Source organism: Athene noctua, chromosome 3, assembly GCF_965140245.1.
Source record: "Athene noctua chromosome 3, bAthNoc1.hap1.1, whole genome shotgun sequence".
NCBI lineage: Eukaryota > Metazoa > Chordata > Aves > Strigiformes > Strigidae > Athene > Athene noctua.
Window position 1 is genome coordinate 31,383,635 of NC_134039.1, and position 24,456 is coordinate 31,408,090.

Sequence of the window (24,456 nt, forward strand, 5' to 3'; positions counted from 1 at the left end):
GTTATTGTCAAACCTTGCTGCTAAGGAAAGCATTTCATTCAGGAGTGTGCAGTCATTCTTGCTTAAGGGTGCAAAAAGCATTGGATTGCTTGACAGCTTCATGTGTACATTCTGATTGACATTTTTTTCTCAAGTATAGAAATAAAAGTACATCTGATGGGACAAGGTGAGCTGTGTGTAAACCTGCTTGCTACTGCAGTGTGTTTGCACAGGTCCTCTTAACCCAATCCCTTCTCTCAGAGTTGCAACCCACAGGCACTGATGTAGGTACCATTTCAGCTGGCAGCTGCAGATGTGTAATGAGATCAGTACTGAGGTGGGGAATATGCTGGATATATTTGGCCATTTGGTCCCAAAACATAAGAGGCTTATATCATTCTTTCACAGTTGTCCCAACTGTGGTTTTAAGGAACAATATAAAATGATTATATGGACCCAAGAAAAAGATGTCAGTAATTGGTAATGCTAGGTGCCCTGGGAGACCATGTTGAGGTTGAAGGGCATGGTAGACCTTCATTCTGAGGGAATGCAAAAAGCAATTAAGTTTTTTTTATGGAGTATGACAGCTGAAAGAATAAAAGCCATAAACTGGCACAGCAACCAGGTGGAAAACTTGAGCAAAATTTAACTTGTAAGAGGAGTTTCTCTTGCAATTGGAGAAAATTAAGAAGCTGAGGCACCAGCTAGGTTACAGTTGTACGTGAGAAGCATAAAGCTGCCAGAAAACACAGAGCAATTGAAAGAATAAATTGGTTTGATCTCAAGAAGGAGCTTGAACTTGGAAAATATAAGCAAGGAAATTAGCACTTGTTATTAGATCCTCATGCTCTTTAGCAATAAACAGGATCATATCACATACATCTGATTCACTTCTCTGTTGTTCTTCCAAATATTGGCTAATTACCTGGGCCAGAGGCACAAGAATAAAGTCTTTAACTGTGGATTGGAATGAAGGTGTACTGTGACATTGTATCATAGATCCATTGATTCATTCTCCCTAAAGGAAGAGCTTTACAGATCAAAGTAATTTTTATGGCACTGCAACTAGTTTGTAGCAGGGATTGGCAACGTTTTGATTCTGCTCACTACCTGCACATGAGGTCTTGATAACCGTGTTTGCAAAGTGTGAAAATCTTCATGTTAGCTGCTAAGAAAAGATGTTATTTCGTGAGAGGAGAGGTACATGCTGGATCATGCCCTTGCAAGACACCTCTCAGTCTTACAGGCAGAGGAAATTGGGCTAGAGGGAAGTATAACATGACATTCAATTGGGAAACACAGTCTTGAAAATGAATGTTCTTGAATTAAAAAAAAAAAAAGGTGCTTATTCCAGTATAGCCCTTGATTGTGTGTAGATTTGGGGTTTGTTCCTCTTTCTCCTCAGCTCCTCCTAAGCCCTCATCTAGCTGTGATGTCTTGCCTTTCAGAGGTGCTGCAGGGTTGGAGGCATCCTGGGCTCCGTGACTCATTTGATGCTTAATGGCTCCATGACGCTGCCCTCCCAATGGTGTCAGGTCTTCCCATGTTTACTTTCCCCCATCAGGCCTGCTCCACCTTTCTTCTGCCCAAGGCCACCCCTCACCAGGGATTGTCATTTAATGTACATTTTGCACAGCAGCTTTTACAGCAGAGACCCAGCTTGGTTAGACTCTACTCATTGTCATGGTGACATTGCCTAAAAATAAGAGGTTACAAATCTGCTGAAGAGATAATAAAAATAAACATTTTCTTATCCATGAATAACAGCAATCTTTGGATCATAATGATTATCTAAAAAAAGTGCATTGTGGTTAAATATTGCGAAGAATGTAAGACGGTGTTCTCCAGTGTCATATTGTACATTATACAATTCACAGCCTATATTTCATAAATTATCAGTTTATTGTGTTGACAGAGCTGCCAGAAGCCAATCCTACTCAATATAATAAAGTCTTTCATTTTCTGATCAACATGTTTTAAATATTAAACAAGTTTAGTACACTTTAGATGATACCTTCTACCTGCTTCTGAATCTTGTCAGAGTTGCTTAGCTGCAAAGCAGAAAGTGACACTGTTTTGGGTCACTGTAAATAGAGAAGCGAGACACTGAGGAGTAAACATGTCACTGATTACATGGGAAAAGAGGTACTAATTTAAACCAGTGTCAGTCTAGAAATAATGATCTGACGGTAGACAGAAGCCTTTAGGGAAAGGAAAGCCTATCTTACCAGGGAGGCTGGACTGGGAGCTGATCATAAAACTCATCATTTCAGAGGGTTATTTGAAGTTGATGGTGCTGCAGCTGGACAGGGATGAATGAACTCCCCATCTAAGGCGGTCTGTGTATCTGTGTATCTCTGTTTTCACAACCCTTTCCCATGACAGAACAACTTGTGCCACTGGGCCCCCACTTCTCACCCGCAGCTCTGTTCCTGGAGCTTTGCTGGCATGGGCTGCTGTGGAGATTCAGTCCACTTTCTGGAAATACTGAGGGATTTGAGATGAAAACAAGCCAAAAGAAGTGCCTAAATTCATATGTATAGATATAAATATATAAATAAAGATGCCCATATAAATTATAAATAATGCACATATATTGTAAATACCCAATAGTATATAATATAATAATAGTTATATACACACACACACTGTGTATTCCTTTCCACCCAAAATCTATGTTTTTGTATCTTATTTACAGGGAACCCCCTCAGCAGTCCAGGGTGGAATAAGTAAGGTCTGGCTGGTATAGATAATTGCTCTGTTAGAAGCAATGACTCTGGCCCCCTTCCAGCAAACATATATGGGTGGGCAAAAGGGTCAATGCTTCACATATGTGATAATCCCATCGGGGGGGGGTGTCTTGTAATTCAGTTAATTGCTGTGCTTCACATGCATGCAATCACTCGGCAGAGGCAGCTTTGCTTTCTTTAGGGGCATATTTTTTGTATCAGCAAAGACAACCAGGAAGAAGAAAAATGCGTTAAAATAAGAACGGAGCCTCGACTGCTTAAGCGCGCTTTTTTTTTTTTTTTTTTTTTTTTTTTTTTTTTTTTTAAGGCTAATTCACCTTAAAGAATCTCAAAACCAACCACAAGGGAAAGATCTGTGAGTTTTTGTAATGGAAAGCGGTAGCCTCTAGGGCCCAGAGGATATGCAGGGAGGCATTTTCTGTTGCTGGTGCAGCTGCGAGCGAGCGAGCGAGCGAGACCTGGAAATGAAAGTAAAGAGATCAGGAGGCACATGGAGGGAGCTGCAGGGGCAGCCGATCCAGAAGCAGAATGCTGCCTTCTATAATTAAATAACACTTACTATTATTATTACTTCTAGTAATAATACATTAATAATATCTCTAGTAATACAATACCATTTATCAAGGAAAGTTTATACATAGTGTGTGGGGGAAAACCCCAAGGAGAGGTGAGTCCTTTATTATTATTTGGGGGGGATTATTTTTGTCTTAAACCAATTCTGTATGTGTGTGTGTGTGTGTTTGTGTATGTATAAAGGGGTGGACTTGAGAAACAAGAAAATCTGGATGTTGCTTCATTAGAAAGTAAAGGTTTCAGATAGTAACTGCATGGATGAAACGTTGTGTAATTGCAAATTATATTTTTTTTAAAAAAAGGAAAATAATATGAGCGAGATTTTGAAGCTAACCCCCTCTTCCGCCAAAAATGTGGGGTTTGCAAAAAAATAATTGTCAGAGATCCTAATCCCACCCCCTGAAAAAAATGTGGTAGTAGTCTAAAAGTGAATAGCTAGGGGAAAAGCCCCTGGGTTTATGTGAAAAACTTAGTATTAATTGCGTTTGTGCCTGTTTGTGTTTTGTAGGTTTGAGAGCTGTGTTCAGGTCTGTATTTAGGCTGCAGTTTCCCCCTCTTGTTTGGTATAAACCCCATGAAGCAGCAGAGAAGCCCTTGTGGAATATCTTTCCAGATGCCCCTTCCGCAGGGGCTTGTAAAGTTTATCAAATAGAAAGGTTGTGGGATTATTTTTATTTATTTATTTATTTTCCAAATTCTTTAATGCTTTAGACAGATTCCGGGTGGCAGGGGAGGTTTTCTTTTTTCTTTTTTAATCTTAAAGCCGCATCCCAGACTCCTGGAGATGTGTGATTTTTATTTAAGCGGATGGGGGGTGGTGAAGGAGGAAGAGTATGTTTTGGTTTGTTTTTCTTTTCCTGGGGAAGCCTGGATATCTGCTGCCGCGGGAGAGCCCTCCCAGCAGGACCGGGGTGGTGGGGGTGCCGGGGTGCCGCCGCCTGGCCGAGCCGCGGGGGGTGCGGGAGGCGCCGCCGGCCCTTGTCCGCCCGGCCGGCCGAGGTGGTGCTTTTGTCCGCGGCGGCCGCTAGGCAAGGCCGAGGATCGGCGGCCTAGTGCTGGGGATGGGGGGGAGAAGGCGAGCGGGGGCTCCCGCTCCATCCGTGGTTGAACCAGCCCCGGGACTTAATGTTTAAAACGAGGCAGGAGAGGGAGAGCTGGGTGGACACGAAATCAAGAGCAAGTGGCCGGGGAACAGGCAGCGTCACCCCACTCCCCCTCTGCACGCCCCGGGCCGCACTGCGGTGCCCCTCGGGCAGGGCCCGGTGGGCCGGAGCAAGAGGAAGGGTGGCCTGCGGCACATGGGGGTGTTTGGCGTGGGGTGGCCTTCGGTACACGGGCCGTTATGTGTGGGGTACAAGGCTGGAGGGAGCAGAAAAAGGGGTGATAGGGGCTGGGGTGGTCTCTTGAGGCTTTGGCTACCACCTCTGTGGGAAAATTTATGGTCACTGCTTTTATTTTCAGCTGGGGGTGAAGGGGTTGCCTCTGCCCCATTCTGCGTTCATTGAAGGTATTACTGGGTGAAGCTGGTGGGGCCCCAGTGACAGCCACCCCGGCGGTGCTGTGGGACTAGTGAGGTGCTGGGTTGTGGGAGAGTGGCCATGGAGGTACTTTGGGGTGTGTGGAGGGACAGGGTTGTCAGACCTGGTGAGCACAGCATGGTGGTGGGGACTCCGAGAGCTGTTGGCTGTGAGAAGCATTCAAACCCAGGGAGCAGGGCATGGCAGAGAGCAGCCACAGGAGTGAGTGGGAGCCCATGTTTGTAGTGGGCTGTGTGGTTTTTCCTCTGCTTGACATGAGTCCAGTTACCTGTTCTGCTGCACCACTCAGGTGGCCAAACTGCAGTCGGTGAAATACTTCATGTTGCAGACTAGCACATCCTGGAACCTTTTGCCTGGAGGGGAGCCCACACAGCCTGGGGCTGAGCTTCTGTCTCAGTTGTACAACCTGCCACTTGCATCTTAGTGTACTTATTTCTGACTGAAATGTTACAGTCAAAGCCTCGAAGTTGGTCAAGTGTGAACTCATTGCTATCCTAGAAATATAGTAGAAAAACTTTGCCCAAATTCATCTCTGGCAGGGTTGGGAATAACATCCAGGTCTTTGATAAGGTAAATTCAGGTTTTTCTGTTCATGTCATAGAGTCTCATAGGGCATATCTACCCAGTTAGTGGTTGAGTCACCATCTTTACTAGCTCGTTGTTCCTTCTGAAGGCAAGAAAACTATTTTGTCTGTCTGTAGCATTTTATTTCTGTCTGGCAAATAGTTTGTAACTCACTGACAAGCCGTGAATAAAGTCCTCTCTAGATGCTGGACCAGAGAGGATGAAACATCTCTGGACTGAAAGGATAAGAACTTTGTAGTGGGGATATAAATACTCTAGATTTGAATTCTGGTGATTTGAGCAGTCAAGTCTGGACAGACAGATTTGGTGGGAGGAGAGAAAAAGGACTCTTTAAGATACACTGTTCATGGAATGTTTTCTGCTGTTTTTCTAAAAATATTTAAAAGACCGAGAAAACAAAAGCTAAACAGGCTCTGCGATTATAATTAATTATACAATGTCTGTGGTATGATGTGCAGCAGAACTGAAGTGTTGCACGTATGGGTAGTTTGCTCTGTGTTGGGTTTGCTGGTGTAACAAGTGTGCCGTTTGGTCCGGTCGAATGAGACATGGTGAAGAGTCTGGAACGACAAGAGGAGACAGAAGTGGCTGAGTTTGCTGGGGAGGTGGCAGGGAGGCGGTGTGAGGAGCAAAAGGAGGAGTTCCAGTGGTAGCCTCCAGCAGTGGTGGGACATACAGAACAGGGGAGAGGTCTGCCATGCACGGAGGAGGGTGCTGGTGTGGAGTCAGATCGAAAGGGAAAGGTGGTTGTTCCTGAGAGATGTGAAAGAAGTTGTTAGGACAGCAACATATGCATTTTGAGGGTGTTGGCATAAGAAGATGAGACTTACGTTCAAAGTCATTACATAAACCTAAAGGCGTGATGCGGAGGAAGCTGGTCACGCACTTGCAAGGGAAGACAAATGTGGGGCCATGTCAGGGAGCAACAGTCTGGAGGGGAGATCAGGCCTATGGTTTATATCTGAAGAAGGCTACAGAGGATCTTGGGTTGGAGAACCTCACTGTAGAAGATGAGGGTAGGACTGCAGAGAGTAAACAGCATGCAGGTCACAGAGGGGTTTTTTTTATGTGGATCTTATAGCAAGGATCAAAACTGAACTGGGTGTTGTGGGACTTGCAGAGATGCAGTGGGTTGGTCAGCCATCCACATGAAGCAAGGATGGAGATACTCATGGTGGATGCCATGGCAGTGGTGGTGAGGAGAAAAAAAACAGAAGGGGAACTGCAGGATGCAAGAAGAGTTGGGTAACTCTAGGAAGGAGACAATCTGGAGCCTTTCCCTGTAGTTGTTTGGCTCCACTCCAGTTTTTGGTCAGTAATGTTTGAATGCCCTTCTCTGCGGGCAAGTAACAGTAACCAGTTCTCATTGTAACACGGGCCCACATCCTGCTGTGGAGGATGTTTTAGCAGTGGGGTCAGGGTCACCATGAGAACAGGTACTGATCTATTCTTCACTCCTTGCACTAGTGTTTTAAAAGCTGAGCTCAGAAGTAGAGGTTGAAGTAGGGTGTGTGTATCAAAGCTTTTCACGGTGATGATCTGTTTTGAGGATGTACACAATTGTGAAGGGGTGCCACATCATTTTTGGAGTGCAGCCATTGACTTTGTGATGACCAGCCAGTGTTCAGCTGCTCTCCCCATAGTTTCCAGTAATCTCCCTTTTCATCAGTTCTGTGGGCTGCCACTTCACTTCCCTGACTTTAGTTCTCTCCAGTGTAGCTCACGTCAGGGAGCAGCAAGAGCAGGGCTGCTCCTCCATGGAGGACAAACTAGGAGCCAAAGGTGATGACAGCCACCAGCAGTGCCCTCATTAACTAGGGTATAGTCTCACCATATCTGAACAGCACAGAACAAAATGCTCATGGCAGGGGTCCATCAACAGTCCCAAAGAAAATGAGGTGGTGAATTGAGTCCAGAATCCACCCAGCAAGTCCAGCAGTAGGAGATGGTGCCAGAGACAGGACTGGAGGCAAGCTGCCTACAGTGTAGGTCCAAGATTTGTCCAGGAGATAGGGCTGAGGACAGGTCCACCTACAGTATAGCTCAGACAAGACAGTATGCCTGTACCTGAGCTGAAATGGAGCTCCTGGACCATAGGCAGAGGGTGTATGGGTGACGGTCCAAGGTAAAGCTGTTTGGGGCATTTAAAGCCTGTTAGTGCACTTGGAGACCAGCCAGCTAGAAATTCCCCCTTCCTCCTGTGCTTTCCCCCATGAGAATTTGTGAGGGTCCACTTGACTTGTTTGCCCCCTCCACTCCCCCAGCTTATCTTTGCTGTGGGGGCTTTTTCCCCACCCTTGTATCTGATGACCTTCACAGTTTTGGGGGTTGCTCTGTCCTCTTTCATGGCTTTCATTCTATATATGTGGAAATGATTCCTACTACTCCTCTTCACCCTCTCTGTTCTCTCTTACTTCTGTCTTTGCAGAATTTCATACAAGGAGAAATATCAGATGAATTGTCTCTGTCTCTACCCCTCAAGCCTGTCTGCGGGTAGCATTAGCGATCATATTAACCTCACAGTCTCCTTGTTAAATTTCCTTCTTTCTTCTTGATTGCTCATTACCCAGGCTATTTATAAATCATTTCAGGCCTTCTGTTGGTGTTGTACTGAAGACTACCGGCTCTTCTCCATTGCTTCTGTTAAAAGTCTTTATTTATTCTTCATCGCTTCTGTGAAAAGCCTTTGTAGAGATGCTGATCATCACTCACCTTGTCTGTTGGCTTTCCCTTTCTTGCTGCACTGCCCATCCCATTCCAAATGCAGCTGCTTAAAATCTACCTGCTGCTTGGACCAGATTGCTCTCATATTTAATGTCTGATGACTTAGAAAGTGCACAGTGTCACTTTCAAGCTATTGCTTCCTTCTGTTACCACTTCTTTCTGGTCTTTCTCTCACTCTTGCCTTTCCCCCTTCCCCCAACTCTTCTTCTTGGTAAAGGGCAGGTATCAATTCTTCTACATTTTACATGGCACAGAGCACAATCAATAAAGGCTTGATGAGTTGTCAGGATTGATTTTCACATATCTTAAAGGTCCCTTCACCCTGTTCCAGACTGAATGTGCCATACATACTGTAAGATACCTTAGAATGATAGGGGTGGTCTTCATGTAAAAGGGAACTGGGCGATAGTGCTCTCCAAGCTGTTGTAGAGAAATTACTTTTGTTTTTCTCATGATCTCTTGAGAGGCAGTCCCATGCTAGGAAGACACAGTGTCTTCAGCTCCACCTCATCTCAGTGTTTCTGTGCTTGCTGCCTTTGTCCCCAGGTTACCATTCCTCAGATGCTGAGTGTTGTTTGTGATTGCAGCTGGTTGATGGCAAGGCTGGGAAATTTGCTGTTGCCAGCAACTCCGTTTTGCCACAAACTGCTATCCCTTCTCCCCTTCTTTATTCTTTTTGTGTGTGGCAGATCTGTGTACCTTGGGGAGAGATTAGGGAGAAGCCATTCCAAAATTTGCTTCCAAACTGCAGGGGATGAATCTCATGTATCTAATGGTGTGATTCAAGCACATTTTAGTTGAGAAAAGGGACATTACTCCAAAATGGCTCCATCATACTACTTACTTGTCTGTGCTCGCAGAGACCCAGACTGATTTGGTCAAACCCAGACAAGTGGGTTTGTGCTCATTTGTGTTCCTGGCTAAGTAGGGATAACTCTCTCTTGAGCCTTCCTCAGGCACCACACACCCCAGTGTAAAAACATTGAAGGATGGGGCCGTGTTCCCTCTCCAAAGGAGTGTTCCCAAGTCTGTGCTACTCTTGCCTGCTGATTTTCACCACAAAATTCCCATTACATAGATTCATCGCTGTCCTTTTATGTAGACCACGGCAAGCAATTCCATCTCCCTCCTTCACATCTCTCTTTGTGATAGGCCTCTATACACCTTTACATAAATTACTTGTTTCATACGCTGTGCAGTAAACCAGTTTCAATCTGGCCCAGATAAATAGAGGTTAGAATTGTTTATCATGGGAGGGTACCAGCACAAATTCCTAAAATGACTGCCAGTGCAGGAGAAATGTTGGTTTTGGTTTTTTTTCTTTTCCTAGAAGGCAGTCATGATAACATTTGGTTCCCATTGCTTTATTTACTGGCAGCCTAAGTAGCAAGCTCAAATTGAAGTAATTCCTCTTTGCCCGTGTATCCTGGTGGTGACATGTGAGAAAAAGCAGATACCTGATAGTAAGCTGCTTGCTGTTCTGTATCTGCAGTGTGGGTAAATCATGGACTTCAGTGTTATGGGCATCTGGTCTGGAACATTTTGTTAGTAGTAAATTCAGGCACACACAAAATACTGTGCTGCTTAATTGCCAGCAAGACCTAAAATTGACTCATTTTGTGTTGTTTCTTTCTCTTCTTCCTCTGCAGCAAGTGTAATGGAGAGACAGAAGCGAAAACAAGAAATAGAGAAAGGACTTCAGTTCATCCAGTAAGTGGACAACCTCATTGTTTTCTATGTCTTTGGAGGTGGTTGCCTTTGTATTGAGGACTGCAGGAACTGAATTCTTCCTGTTCACCGCTTCGGGTCTGCTGCATGGGAAAGAGATACTGGTCCTGAGGATTTTTGCTGTAATTCTTCAGGGTGCTTCTTGTCCTGACAGCTCTCTAAACATGAAATTCAATCATTTTAATTTCCTTGGGTTTTGCCCTCCACTGCAGTTCCAGGATGATCTTTATAGTCAGTGTAATGCTAATGGTACTTGGACCTTCTACTTCATCTTCAGCGTGAAGATCTCAGTGCCCTCTCAACAAGGTTATCCCACTGTTCTTAGGAAGGGAGATAGTGTTTCTGTTTTGTACGTGGGGAAAGCAAGGTAAATGACTTGCCAGGTAGCCTGTATGGTGCCTATAGGAGAAATAGATGACCAGGGCTCTTCTACAGATGCCAACCTGGTAGGTGCCTTGGGTCACTCTTCTGTGAATATCGTGTGGCCTTATAGAGCTTGAAGTGGTTGGTTATGTAGTAGTTACAAGTCTAAGTACTTCCTTATAAAGCACAATGGTGTTTTTTCCCTTCAATGTTCAAGTTAGCAAAGGCCTCAGACTCAGGTCCAGGTTCCATGTTGAGTAAGGAAGTAGCAAGATTGTAATCAGACTGGTTTGGGGTTTTTTTTAAGAACTGCTTTGAGCCCTGCAATTATTATCGTTAAAATCTGTGCATCTATGCAGGAAAAAAAGTCGAATCTTCCATGTTACATGTTTATATCCTGTGGCATGGCAATGATTTTTGCCCCAGTCTGAGCCTAAGTGGAGCTGATAACCCCGTTTCAGAGAAGTAATTGTGAAGTTTATTTTGGTAACATTTATAAAAACATACAAGATTCCTGGAGAGAAAATAATTCAGAAATACAAGGTGTTCATGCTTCTGGAGTGTATCTTGAACTCTGAACCAGGGGCAGTGTCATTTCTTGGCTTGTTTTGATGTGGAAGATGGGTACCCCAGTTTTATAAGCAGAATGAATGTTTCTTATAGAGCCATGGCATTTTCTGTAGTTAATTTTAAGAAGCAGATGATTATTAGATTAGATGAAATCTAAAAAAAGTACTCTCTGAGCAATAAGGTCATGTATACACTGTTGTATTACAAAGGTGAGGAGGGCTATGAAAGGTGCTAGAGATTTCTCTAGAACCTATTGTTTTCTTCTTGAAGAGATAAAGTAAATACATATGGGCTAAGCGTGAATGATTTGGATGGTCCAATTTGAAGAGTGGAACCATTCTCCTAAGTCTCAGTGTTGTTTTGGGGTAGGTGTTACCCACACAAGTGCTACCAGTTTTGTGGCACAGCCTGGCAGCCAAGAGAGCTGGAGTTAAATGGCCACTGGAACCTTCACTGTTTTCTCCATTCCTTTTGTGGTGTAGGCCTAAAGGCATGTGGCTAAGTTAACGAAGAGGAGGGTGATTGTATTTATCACTGTATGTCTTTGGTCTCACAGAGGATTTGAGGAGGTCTTGGAGTGCTAGTCTGGTACCTCTTGTTAGAGCCAGATGCACTTAAAATATGCTTGTATTCTCCATGACAATCTCTCATGGGACTTTCTCAAAGATGGGGTTTTTTAGGTGGCCGTTTGGAGGCGTGTTACAGAGGATCATGTATGTGCAGAAAATAGCTGAGAATAAGATTCCTCTAGTCTCAAATCCTCTTGGGACCTGACCATCTCTTGACACCACTGTCACCATCACCGACTCTAATGCTGCCTATGAAGTGATAAAATGTTCAATATATCACTGAGATCATCAACACAGGACCAGGAAGATGATTTCTTCATCAGATAAAAGCCCTTGTTTGCACAGATGCCTGTTTCATGAGCATTTTCTCGTCTTTTTTTCAGGTCCACATTACCCCTAAGCCAAGAAGATTATGAGGTAATGAATAATTTGTTTTCTCAAGTTGGGAAACCTCTGGTTAGCAAGATTTGTTCTGTTGCACAGCCATTAGTTTACATACCAAAAGTGGAGAGTGTGGGATGGTCTGTCACTATCTGTGGTTTAAAATTTTAAGGTTCTGACAATGACAACTTTCAGGGAAAGGGAGAGACACTTGGATGTTCAAGAAGAAAAGAGATTTGACTGGGTTATTCTCTTCTACCAGAAGACTTATGGATGTTTTGTAGGAGGGTTTGGAGGCAGGAGAATCTTAGTGTGAGGGAAGTTTGCTAAAACATATGGAAAGGAATGGGAAATTGGAAAACCTGTTTCTGAATATCCACTTCAGTCTATTTGCTCTCTTCCTGCTGCCCAGGCCTTTTTGCAGAAGCTGGTGAGAAACCTGTTTGCAGAGGGCAATGATTTGTTTCGAGAGAAGGATTTCAAGCTTTCACTGGTGCAGTATGTGGAGGGACTGAACGTGGCGGATTATGCAGCCTCCGATGAGGTGACCATCCCAAAGGAACTCCTGTGCAAGCTGCATGTCAACCGAGCTGCCTGCTACTTCGCCATGGTGAGTGCCTTTCCAGGTCATCTCCAGGTGCCGGGGAGGACATCATGGTTGCAGTGCCATGCAGTTGGAAGAGATCTCAAGAGGGATTTCAGTTGCTTTTGTCCACTCCCTGTTCCAACACTGAAGGAGATGATGACACACAGAAAACTCTGAGATCTCCCCACTATTGCACTGTGTCTTGTGAGACCAGAGGAAGGATGTGAAGGAGAGGGGGGCAGGACTAAGGTACTGACAATGCAGTTCTGGTCCATGTTGGTGATAAGTTAGTACAGTACAGTGCCTTCCAGTACTGACAGAATATTTCTCTGGAATACTGCTTGAGTATTGCTCTGGAGGCTCCTGCCTTCTCAAGTGAGGCACTGGAAGACAGTGAGAAGGCTTTGGGTCTTGGCGGAACTTTCAGCACATGCATGGAAGAGGATTCTGAAATATACAGGCTCTAAAAGTCTGTATGCTTCTGTTTTCCTAAGGAATCTAACAGCTTTCCTTTATGGCACAACCCCAGAGCAGGTCCATCCTGTTTGTAATGAGACAGATTCCCATGAAAAAAATTAGCAAGTGGTCACATAATTAAAGACTGCCAAATGTACCATGCCTAAGGTGTAAGGGGAGACAGGGTTGCTCAAGCAGCCTTAATTCTGGCATTCACTGACTCTGAAGTGGTTTGAGTTTTTCAAGACTTGACAAAATGTTCTATTACGGTAGGTTTCATGTGTTGTATGCTGGTCTGTGTATGAAGTAATATATGTATTTCCAACTGCCTTTTATGTTCCTGTTTTCTGCTGAGAGATAAAATGTCTGCATTCACACAGAAGGAGGGGTTAGTCTGCTGTGCCTCAGCTGACTTGAGGTGGTCTCTTCCATGCAGGGGTTGTATGAGAAGGCACTGGAAGACAGCGAGAAGGCTTTGAGTCTTGACAAGGAGAACATCCGAGCACTCTTCCGGAAAGCCCGCTCCTTAAATGAACTTGGAAGACACAAAGAAGCATATGAGTGCAATAGCCGATGCTTGCTGTCCCTCCCACATGTAAGTGTTTGACATACAACTCATCTTGATCTCTGTGGTTCACTACCTTCCTCCTCCGTAACATGCTTAGTGTGAGGCCAGAGAATAGTGGAAGAGGAAGCTTGGCTGTTCTTGGGAACATGATTATGCCCGGAAATTCTGTCCCTCTGACTCGAAGATATTTGACCTCCCATGTCAGTCCAAGTAATCTTCTACAGATAGTGCCAGCCAGAGACACCGGTTAGTGAGAGCAGGTTTGGTGGCCTATTTGTGAAGAGGAAAACCCCACCCTAACAAAATGTGAACTAAGGCTATGACATTGTTTTAATTAACTGTTTTTATATGTCTAATGGGAGTGACTAGGAGCATGGGACAAATGGGAGCTGGAGCACTGGAAGGAAAACATGTATACTTTTCCTGGTTTAGATAAAAATGTCTCATGTTTTACTTACTGATCACTAGGGCAAGCTGCTAAAGCTTTTTATTTCTTGAGGGACATGCAAAGGTGTCCTTGGCATCATATGTCGTAGTTACTTTTATGTTCATAGGTGTATAAGGGTGTATAAAGTTTTGTATTCAGAGGGGACTATCTGCATATCTAGTCCATAGATATTTTCCTGACAGTGCTTTTGCTGAGTATTCTTTAGACCAAATATTGAACAGGAAACCAGACTGTGATTAGATAGATTGTAGTGAGCACTGGCGGTCTTTGCTGTATTTGGTTCTGATCCATCACAGTAATGCTATTACAAGAAAAATGTATCTGCTTTAGCAGGAGAATTTAACTTTCCTTTATTATTAGTGTTACAGAAGCAATCTTTGAAAGCCTTGTTAGCAGTAAGGTATTAGTTTTATACATCTTGTAAATTCTAGTTTCTTTGTCTCAGCAGAATGGTGTGACCAACACACATTAAAGGTATGTTAGGGGTGTTCCAAAGAACTGTTTTTTAAACAGACCCTTTTATAAAGAAAACCTATCTATTATCTGTGTTCATGTAAAGCCGTATCTGGCTATATTTCACATTGCAGTTGAGCCACTTAATTTAATTTATTTTTTAACCATATACTTATCATAAAATCATAGAATGGTTTGGGTTTGAAAGGACCTTAAAGATCATCTAGTTCCAACCCCTGTGCCATGGGCAAGGTCACCTTCCACTAGACCAGATTGTTCATATCTCCCATTATTATCATTACAATCATCGTGGTCTACAAACACTTTGTCAGACTTCTCCGTGTCAGGTAGGTTTGGCCTTACAAACTCCATATCGAGTGATGTGCATTCCCTATTCTAAAGAATTCAGTCTTGTAAATTAACATAGCCCGTTACTTGATTAACAGAAATCACAGAGTCATCTAGGTTGGAAAAGACCTAAAAGATCATCAGTCCAACCGTTAACCTAACACTAACTGTTCTCAACTACACCATATCCCTGAGTGCTATGTCAACGTGACTCTTAAACCCCTCCAGGGATGGAGACTCCACCACCTCCCCGGGCAGCCCATTCCAACGCCCAACAACCCGTTCTGTAAAGAAATGCTTCCTAATATCCAGTCTAAACCTTCCCTGGCACAACTTGTGGCCATTCCCTCTTGTCCTATTGCCTGTTCCTTGGTTAAAGAGACTCATCATAAGCCTTCTCTGTATCAAAGGCAAGTCATGCTGTTCATCACCTCACTCTTGTTACCATTACACCTCTGGAGTGCATGGGTACTTCCAGCTTGCATTGCTGTAACAGCTGAGAACTGTGTCGTGATCAAAGCAGAGCATGTATTAAAACTTATGATGATGGAGGATCTGCCACTCAGTTGACTCTGTCTAGTAGAGTTAACTTGTTTCTGGGTGCAGATACTCAGTGCTACTAGTTTGCAGAGCTTCCTGGCATGGTGAAGTTGATACTCCTCTGTGGTATGCTTTTTTTTTGGTGTGGTGTGGGTGTTTTTTAGGGTGTTGGAGGAGAGCATATTGCATGTCCTTGTTGAGCATCTCCTCATTTAGGTGGGAGGTAGTAAATGCCTGAGGGTGGCATTTGGCTGAAGGAAGGGAAAGCTAAAGGAAGATGTCGGGGATGGCAAAGAGCAAGTAACCCTCCACCCCCAAACCTCAGGCCTGCTGACAAAAGGACAATAATTAACTATGTGTTGTTGGGAAGGGAAGTGGAGGCAGTCTAGAGAGAAATACTTTCTTGATCTTGTCCAGGAAATCTGAGTTACATTGGCATGTGGAGTTGCATAGAGTAAATCTAGTAGGTATGAGATCAATGAAAAGAAATTACATCAGAGGTCTTTCTGGTGATTTTTCTACAGGAAGGAAGAAAATGGCAGACTTTGGAAGAGATCTGAGAGAGTGTTTGGAAAGGCAGAATCACCAGAGGCAAACAGAGCAATGAAGACTTGATTGGTATAGAAAGATCTGAGAGGTGGAAGAGAGTGAGGAAGGAGCAGTGAACATGAGATTTGACCAAGAAGAGGTCTCTGGAGGGTATGGGGACAGTTTCAGGAGAAGGAGATACAACCTGAAGAGGTGTCAGATGGGGAAAGAAGAGGAAATGGATGAGATAGATTTTTATCTTCACTGAGTTCAGAGAAGATGGTAACAAGACCAATGTTGAGGGTGTAGGGGAGTAAGTACCGTCAGAAAGTGGCACTCCAAATTGAAGGGAAAAGTTACTGATACTGTGGGCTGGAAGAATCAGAGGCTAGTGAGGGGTTGAAAGGGAAAGGATTAACCTGCAGGGAGAACGAGGTTGGAAAGACCAGCATGGCAAATAGAGAGGAGAGAGCAAGCTTTGGGGTTGGAGATGAGGGAGGAGATGTTGGGACACTAAAGAGGGATATCACAATAGGTTGGGCAGATATTTTTTTCTTCTTTGAAGGAACTGTTAAAGTACACCAATATTTTTGTAAACATGGAGAGGAAAGCACAAGGAAAGAGTTGCTGATGATAAATAAGCAAAGAAAGTTGTGGCAGGTTGTTAGACCAGGCAGAACTGGAGAGTGTGGAGCAGGGGAATGGAGCATGGCCCAGAACTTTGACTAAAACCTGTGGCGGTGTATGAGTGGGTACAAGCAGTGCGCAGGGAGCACGGTAAATGGCACGCAGCAGGGAAGGCAGAAGGATCTGCTTGACTACGCTGAGGCCGTTTACCTGTAGCCAAAGATGGTGAAAATGCCTTGTAGCTAGTAAGTTGGAAACTCAGACTGAGTTTCAGCTTTAAAAACAAACAGACAAGCAAAACAGGCTAGTGAATACTGTCTGCATATCAGAACTGTTTATTAACTCTGCGGCTGGCAGAGGCAGAAGGCGTGCAGGCTCCTTCCCAGACATGGGGACCTTGTGGAAGCTGTATCAGCCCCCAGCAGCCAGCCTTGGCAGCCCTTCCAGCTGTCTTGCCAGCAGTACTCATAAACTCTGCTTTCTTGGAAGCAGACATTTGATTCTGATTTTATGCAGCATTGAAAGAGTGTTGGGGAGAGCTCCTGGTACAACCTCAATATTTCAGCAGAGCTGGATGACAAGAGCCCTCAGGTCTAGATGGACTCTCCTAGGGCTGCTCTGGCAGTTGTCCACCTGCTGCTGTCTACAAGTGTGGTGTGGCCTGATGTGGATAACTGCATTCCTGCTTATTTCATTGTGTGTGCCACAGAGGTAAAACTGAAAGTGTCCTGCCAATGGTTTTGTCCCCAGGATGAAAGCGTCACGCAGCTGGGACAGGAGCTTGCCCAGAAGCTGGGACTGAGAGTTCGAAAAGCATACAAAAGACCTCAGGTATGACTTCTTTTTTCTTAAAGGCTATCCTTTGGCTCTTATTTTTACAGAAGTGGTAGGTGCTGCTCTGCAGGTATACACTACTCTGCAATCCCTCCAGCAGGCTGCTGGCTCCCCATCTTGTCCTGACTCTTGGACTCACTTTGCCTCAATCCATTTCTAACCTCATTGCTTCTCTGTGTCTACTGCCAGGAAGTTTCCTGAGTCTCCAGCTAAGCCAGGCAGAGCTGGGCTGGTGCTGCAGGAGAGGCCTCTGGTGCACTGGGAGCTTGTGTTTTTTGGAGGAGAGGGACATGTGGCCTGATCCCAAAGGAGGTTTTGCATCACGGTCCTTTCCCTGTTGGGGTGGGATCCTCTGCTGCATTGGAGGCATGGCTGGTTTTGTAGTACAATGGGTCATGAAGGGTTCCTGCCCCATATCTAGGCATACACCTTCTTTGTGATGGAGGAAAGGCCTGCACTTCGTGAAAACAAGAGGTGCACATCTGGTCAGATGCTAGGAAAGAAGGCAGCAAAAAGTGAGTCCAATTAATTGATGCCAGCAGCTGGATCTGTAACCTGGCCTTACAAGGAACTGCCGCTGTAACTAGAGTGCTTCTGAAGTTTAAATATATACCCTGGGATGGAGCTAGAGGGCATTACGCCACTGCTAGCACTCTTGGATAATGCTGCCTTGGTCATGTAAAATCCCAGGATGCATTTTCAGGGGTAGGGAACATTAGCTAGTAGTTGAGGTTTATGTTTGCATTTTCATCCTCGACCCCCTGCGCAGTGGTGTATTAAGCAGCCAGCATGTTCCATCTCCAGAGGGGCACCTTTGCAGTATGTGTTGAAGTAATTGGTAGGAATCCAGTTTGCAGAGAACTTTTGGGGTAAATTTGGCAGTAGCATTTTACCCCTCTCCCTGACCAACCTCACATGTGATTGGCCTAACCCAAAGGAAACCTTGACATTGTAGCAGCTCTCAACACTCCAGAATGCTTCTGCTGCAAAAGAAAAGGAAGTTTTAGCAGAAATACTTTTTGTAGCTGCTCACTTTGCCCTTGCCATCTTTTTGCTGCTCTCACATTACTCAGCTGTGATGGACTTAAACCACCTGTATGTTAGAAGAATTAAAAAAACTCCAAAATGCTTTTTTTAATTTGAAATTTAGCAATCAGTATTTTGGTAACACCTTGCTATCTCTTGTGTTGACTTCCAGCTTTCATTCCAGTGCTGTAATGCCTTCCCGAAGTAGTAATTTCTTAATGAAAAGACAAAACCTTCTGTTCCTCAGGAAATTTTTTTGCTTCTTGGTTGTGTGTTGGATGTTGGGTGTTTTCCATTGAGGTGCCCAGAACAAATACACAGCCCCTTCAGCATTCAGAAAACTGTACCCTTGTGTCACAGTGGTATTTACGGGCAGTATCTGGCAGGAAACCATATTGTAACCCAAATTTACCTGGTTTAAGATCATTCATGGGCTGTCTCTGTTCTAAGACCTCTCTCTTCCTTGTAGCAGGAATTGGAAACATTTTCGCTACTCAGTAATGGCACTTCAATCAATTTGTCAAACCAGGTAGAGTTTGCATCCTGTGGTTCTTACTGTTCATGGATTGTGCTGCTAGAATGCTTCACATTTTTGTTTACATGCAAATTTATAAATGTCTTTTAGGATTTAAATGTATTAATTAGTGTTTTCTGCTTTTAAGAAATATTGCCAAGGAAATAAATTTCTTTGAAAATATTTCTACTGACAACATTTTTGATGTCAGTAATTAGATCACTGAAGATAGTTATTTTTGTAGGTATTGTGAATGTTTACTTTCCCTTGCATTTTAAATAAGTTTTAGGTTTCAGGTTTTTTCGTAGCTAGGGCAATGCTAAGTAAAAGAAAGTGCAACTGCTGAAGAAACATTCAAAATTAAATCACACAATGTACTGAGCAAGGTTCATACACAGTTTATGTATTCTTTGTATTGTCCTGTCACCTGGGAGATACAGCTCGGGCAGGGCACTGTACAAATACTAAGCTAAAATATAAGAAATTGCTGATTTCCTTGTTCCATCACTGGGCAAAAAAAACCCCCAAATGCTTGCTGTTTTTACAGGCTATTTGGTACTTCATACTATATCTTAAAGCAAACAAACTATAAAACCATAAAAATTATCATTTTGTACAAGATGGGATACTAAAGAGTAAGTTTACCTCCCACCATTCAATCACTTGCCTTCACCTCTTTCTAGGAAAGCCAGCCAACTTTCTTTAATAATTGTGCTTAGCTTTTAATTTTAAAATCTTACCTTTTGCAAGAAATGAAGATAGTGCAAAAACTAGAAGTTGCAAAAACTACTGCAGTAGATGTAGTATCTCAAGAGTAATGCTTTACTTGTGCCTTTCTAAGCTTACGCTGAAGGCACGTGTACTTACCTCTGTTTATGTTCCTGTAAAATATAGGCTTATTTTATTCCTTGCCTGGAGCTCCAAGTCAGCAGTTGTCTTGGTGGAAACCTTTTCCTGTTTTGAGTTTTCTGTAACAGTTTGTGGTTGTTCGATTGCAAAATATGCAAACTAAGAAAAGGAACGTTGTGTAAGATCAGGCTAATCAGATCTCACACTGCATGGTGCTGACTGATCAACGTGTCCTGGGACATGGGACATGGCGTTCTCATCCACATGTGAAAAAAAACTTTTCTATGTACAGATTTGCTCACATGATTGGATATTGTGCGGGACTGGTATTCCTTTGCAGAAACAGGGTTTGTCCACTGCTGGAGGTAGACACTAATAGGCTCTTTGGATTCATGGCCTTTTAAAGTTTGATGGGTTTACTGCTGTTATACTGAAAGAGGCCATAAAAGAAAAGAAGGGGCCAGATGCATTTAGTAAAGAGTCTCATGTGTGAAGTGTGAATATCTTTTTAAAGATTAATTTCTGGTGATATTTTTCTCTCCCCTTTCCTACACCCTCTTTGCAGACCACTTCCAATGGATTGGGTTCGATAGATGACATCGAAACAGGTAAAGACATCTCTCTTCATTGATTTTTGTAGCTTTGGTAAGGTATCTGACCAGGCTGGTAGGCCTGAGAAGTTAATCATCTTCATTTGTGTCTCTTCTGTGTGCTTTTGGCTTTGGTAACTAGGAGGGGGAAAAGGTGGTGGGAAGCAGGAGTTTTTTTCCTGCAGAAAAGTTTTTTGTCAAGGCCCAGTGAGAGACACGTGTGGGAATTAAAAGGATCTGCTGACATACACAGCTCTCTCCAGTTGTGCTTTCTTAAAACTGGGCTGGGCAAAGCTTCTAAAACTCTGCTCCCAGCCAAAAGAGTCCAGATAAAGTGAAGTTAAGGTTGTAGGCGGCTGTTTGTGCTTTGAGTGCATGTGGTCCTCCAAGATGTTGAGGTGGAGGAAATGAAAATAAAGGGAGTTGGAGGGGACCCAGGGAGACCCATGTTCAGGGTTAGGCACCCAGGAGGAGCAGAAGAAGGGCTACGGCATTGCTTTTCTCATGCTGGGAAACAAGTGACCTTAACTCTGCCCCTGTAGAAAGGCTTGCTGCATGCTTTGTCCTTTGTTGTGTGCTGGAGCATTGAACTTCTGCCTCTGAGCATATCAGTCTTTGTTCCTTTGAAAGGTAGCTGTATGTGTGAAGGTAAGTGTGAAATCTTAGCACTGCAAGTAGCAATTGCTCTTTTTATAGAATGAATCTAAGTTCATTATTAGGATGCTTTGGAAAACATGTTAGTTCTCTGTTGAATGCCAGTTCAGTAACTGAATGCTGCGTGCAATCATGAGACCCAGTTCTGTGAATTAAGGAGAGTTTTTCACATTGTCTTGCTATGCTAAAACGAACTGGACTCCTACTGCAGAGTAAAGAGTGGCTGCATCCAGTAGGCTTTTTATCTAATCAGGACTTGGTGTTAGAGCAACATACTACCTTTGCTGCATTTCAGGCAGAGAGAACCTTTGCTGCTAGGAAATCCTTTCAAAAGCACTGAAATTACGTGTTATCCCATTGCCCAGAGAGTGGTGTGCCACCAGGAGGGCTGTGTATGCTGGCTATCTCAAGAGTTTCAGATTCAGAGCTTTTTTAGCAAGGTTTTGTTGGTTTGGTTTGGTTTTGTTTTTAAGATGAAAACTCCTGAAGCCCCTTCCCCCATGCTTTGCTTAAAGTCATCTGATTAACTCAGCCCTGCCCTGCACAGGTCATGGCTCAGATCAGGCTCAGTGTGGCCTTTGGCCAGCTAATGCACTAGGGAACCGCTGCTGTTTTGGGAAGCAGAGCTAGAAACAGGGCTTTTAAAATCACTGTACTTGCCCCTCTGGGACAAGCACGTGTATGGCCAGAGAAGCTACCAGGTGGGGGTCATGGGTATGAGAGATTTGGTTCAGGGGAGCAGATGGACAAGACCCTCATTGAGCTTATAATAATAATACATGGGGCTTAGTGTCATGGCAGTGGCAGAAATCAGAGGGAGGCAGATGTGTGCCTGTGATCTACTCGTCAAAGAATGCTGTTTTATTTTTTTAAGGTGGAGCAAATATTAGGTGACTGCAGGAGGTGCATGAGCTTTCTGGAAGGAGTACGTGAGGTGTGGGTATGGTGGCTGGTGAGTGAGGTCAGCAGATGGGGTGTCCTGAGGAAAGCGGGAATGAGAAGGGAGAGATAGAGGAAAAGATTGGACAGAGGGGAATGAGAGGAAGTGGCTGAAGGAATGACAGGGTTTGGGTGGTCAGGGAGAGGGCAGCAGACATTTCCCTCTGCCCCTTGAAAGTAGCGGAACCTCTTGGTCCCTCCTCTCCTCGCCCTTCACATGCACTGAGCTGTGGGGGGTCCTGCATCGTTCTCTGGCTTTTGGTCATGTGTTCAGCTTTTCAGGGTTTTGGGCCTCTGAGGGTGTGTGAGGGCCTCTTTCCTCTGCTTCCCAGTCTGAGTAGGAACCAGAGGGCCTCATTAATTCCTCAGAGTTCTGAACTTCTGGATCCTTTGGGGACCTCTCATTGTGAACCCTTTTGCTCCCCCCTGCACGTGTCCCCAAGCATGTCCTGAACTTCTTGTTGGCCCCTGGAGGGTTCTTGACAATACTCCAGATTTAAGCATCTGAAAAATGGGAAGGCACAAGCTGTCCCTTTGTACTGAGGGAAATCTGGCCAAGCTACCAGTGATGAGGCCAGCACCGAGGGAAGTTGGATGACTGGCTCCCAAGTGCGGCTGGGGAGGGAGCCCGCGCCAAAGGGAGATGAGTTGATAGAAATTATTGCAAAGTGGGCATAGGGTTGGAGCCAAGCCTGATCTGAGGGGCAGCTGCAAAGCTGAGGACATTTACAGCCTTCCTTTGAGCTGCTGCCTGTGGGGAATGCAGCACTGCAGCACTGAAAACCTGTGTTGGATCCCATAAGGTACAACATGCACTTTCATTTGATCACACGCATGAGGTTGTGGAGAGGGATCTGTGTCTGTCTCTTGCTGCTTCCCCCTGCTTTCCCTGCCTTTTGTCACAGCTCGGCCTCTGGTGCCTTGCACTGTGGTCCATCCACATGGACCACTCACAAAAAATGCCAGAAAAAAGGTCACAGGAGATGGTGGTGTGCTCCTGGTGGGGTTAGAGATAAGGGTCCTCCGTGTGTGTGGTCTCTGCTGTTGTTTTGTTCTGGACTGGGGTGTTTGCAGGAACTGCTGATTTGCTGAGCTCTTTAAGAAGGGTACCAACACAGTCCTCGGTCAGTGAACATGTGGTGTAGAGGATGGCAACATGGCTCACTCACCCAATCCCAGTTAGAAAGGAATGACTGAGTTCTCATGGGGGCTGAGTGAGCAGAGCTTGTGCAGACAGCATGTGGCATTTCTTGCTGAATCAAGATTTGTGTCTCAGAAGCTTGTCTAGTTTCTTTCCCATTCTTATCAGTCTTTCTAATAAAAGCTATTGTCTCTCCTTCCAAACATTGTAGCTACAGTGCAGCCACTGCTATGTGGATGGAGAAGGTAGCATCTTTGTCTTATTTCTTTTCTTTTATTTCAGGACATCTGCACAGGGGCAGAATTAAGGTAGTTTGGGTGCTTGGTTTGAGAACTGCAAATGTAACGCTGCATTTTCTGAATTTCTAACATTTGAACTTTTTTTTTAACCTTTAATTTTTTTGGACAATAAAATGCTCTTCTGTGAAGAATATGTGCTTGTAACCTTAACTTCACTTAACAGAGGTTTATATTGCATGATGGGAACGTCTTACTGTTTCAGTAATGTACTGGAGAGGTGAGGAAGCCTTAGGGAAAATCACTGCCTCTCTCCTGCCCCAGCCCTGGCTCACACAAGTTCCCAAGGGGATGTTTGCTGCTGAGGTGTTCAGGGGGAGTGTGGGCAGCAACCTTCCAGCTGTGGACATCAGGAAGCACTCAAGATCAGGGAATTTACTTGGGTAAAGACAGCTGAGTGAGTCCGATGGAATTTTTTGGGGACACATTGTTAGCACAACCTCATCTGACCATCCAATCTCTGGCTCTCTTCCCAGGAGGACCTTGTGTTTTTTATCTTCTGCCATTTAGGATGCCTGAGGTTTTAGAGAGGGTGTACGAGTAAGGAAGCTTTCAGCTGGGATATCAAAGATTCAAGGAGTAGAGAAGGCAGTGATGTCTGCCAAATGCATTAGTGAGGAGCATCACTAGGTGGTGGGTTATACAGAAACTGGACTATGTGCCCCTGGCCTTTAGTCCTGGCCACAGTGAATTCAGTAACTGCTCAGCCACAGGTTCTATGTTGTTCCTGGTTACTGTACTGTGCTTGCTAAATCCAGACAGTGAGTCTGGGCACTGGCCCTTAGAGCATATTTCAGCTGTTGGTGAGCCATTGGAGACTAGGAACAAAAATGAAAGGGCAAGAACTCTTCAGACCAGAGCCCGTCCTCTCAGAAAATTGGCATAATTGTTTTTTGCGATTTGATGGAGTTGTACAATACTGTTTTTGCCAGGCTGTGCTCTGCTTGCCTCTGCAAGAGGCTCTTCTGGGTGACTGGCTCTGTTTTTCCCTCATCACAGACTGCTCTATGGACCTGCAGTGCCTCCAAGCTCCTGTGGCCACCTCCATCCCCGTGAGCGAGGGGCTGGCCCCTTTGCCCTCTGACTCAGATGCAAAGGGCTTGCCTACTTCGCTCCCTGCTGCCAGCTTGCTCCCATCTCCAGACTGCGTGTCCTTGCCAGTGCCTGAGAGCGTGGAGGACTTCACAGATGGGGACATCATTGGGGAAGAACTGGACTCCCTCCTGGACTCCCTCGCCGAAGGGTCACCATACCCTCTAGTAAGAGCGGGTGCTGCATGGGTCCATTGCTTGTTCCAAA

At 44.5% G+C, this 24,456-nt stretch overlaps 1 protein-coding gene across 8 annotated transcripts in view; it reads left to right on the plus strand.

Annotated features, from left to right (window-relative positions):
* The first annotated feature begins 2,928 nt into the window (after positions 1-2,928).
* ZC3H7B (zinc finger CCCH-type containing 7B) overlaps positions 2,929-24,456 on the plus strand; it is a 50,299-nt gene continuing 28,771 nt past the window's right edge. For 2 of the 8 annotated variants that reach the window (XM_074902561.1, XM_074902564.1), the window contains exons 1-9: positions 2,931-3,396; positions 9,799-9,859; positions 11,763-11,796; positions 12,173-12,370; positions 13,239-13,397; positions 17,065-17,145; positions 18,644-18,703; positions 20,103-20,145; positions 24,157-24,416. In XM_074902561.1, the coding sequence (XP_074758662.1) occupies positions 9,807-9,859; positions 11,763-11,796; positions 12,173-12,370; positions 13,239-13,397; positions 17,065-17,145; positions 18,644-18,703; positions 20,103-20,145; positions 24,157-24,416 (888 nt within the window). In that variant the 5' untranslated portion in view covers positions 2,931-3,396; positions 9,799-9,806. Of the gene's footprint in view, positions 3,397-3,810; positions 3,830-9,798; positions 9,860-11,762; positions 11,797-12,172; positions 12,371-13,238; positions 13,398-17,064; positions 17,146-18,643; positions 18,704-20,102; positions 20,146-24,156; positions 24,417-24,456 lie in introns of those variants that run through there. The other 6 variants (XM_074902565.1, XM_074902566.1, XM_074902562.1 and 3 more) reach the window with 5 other exon arrangements.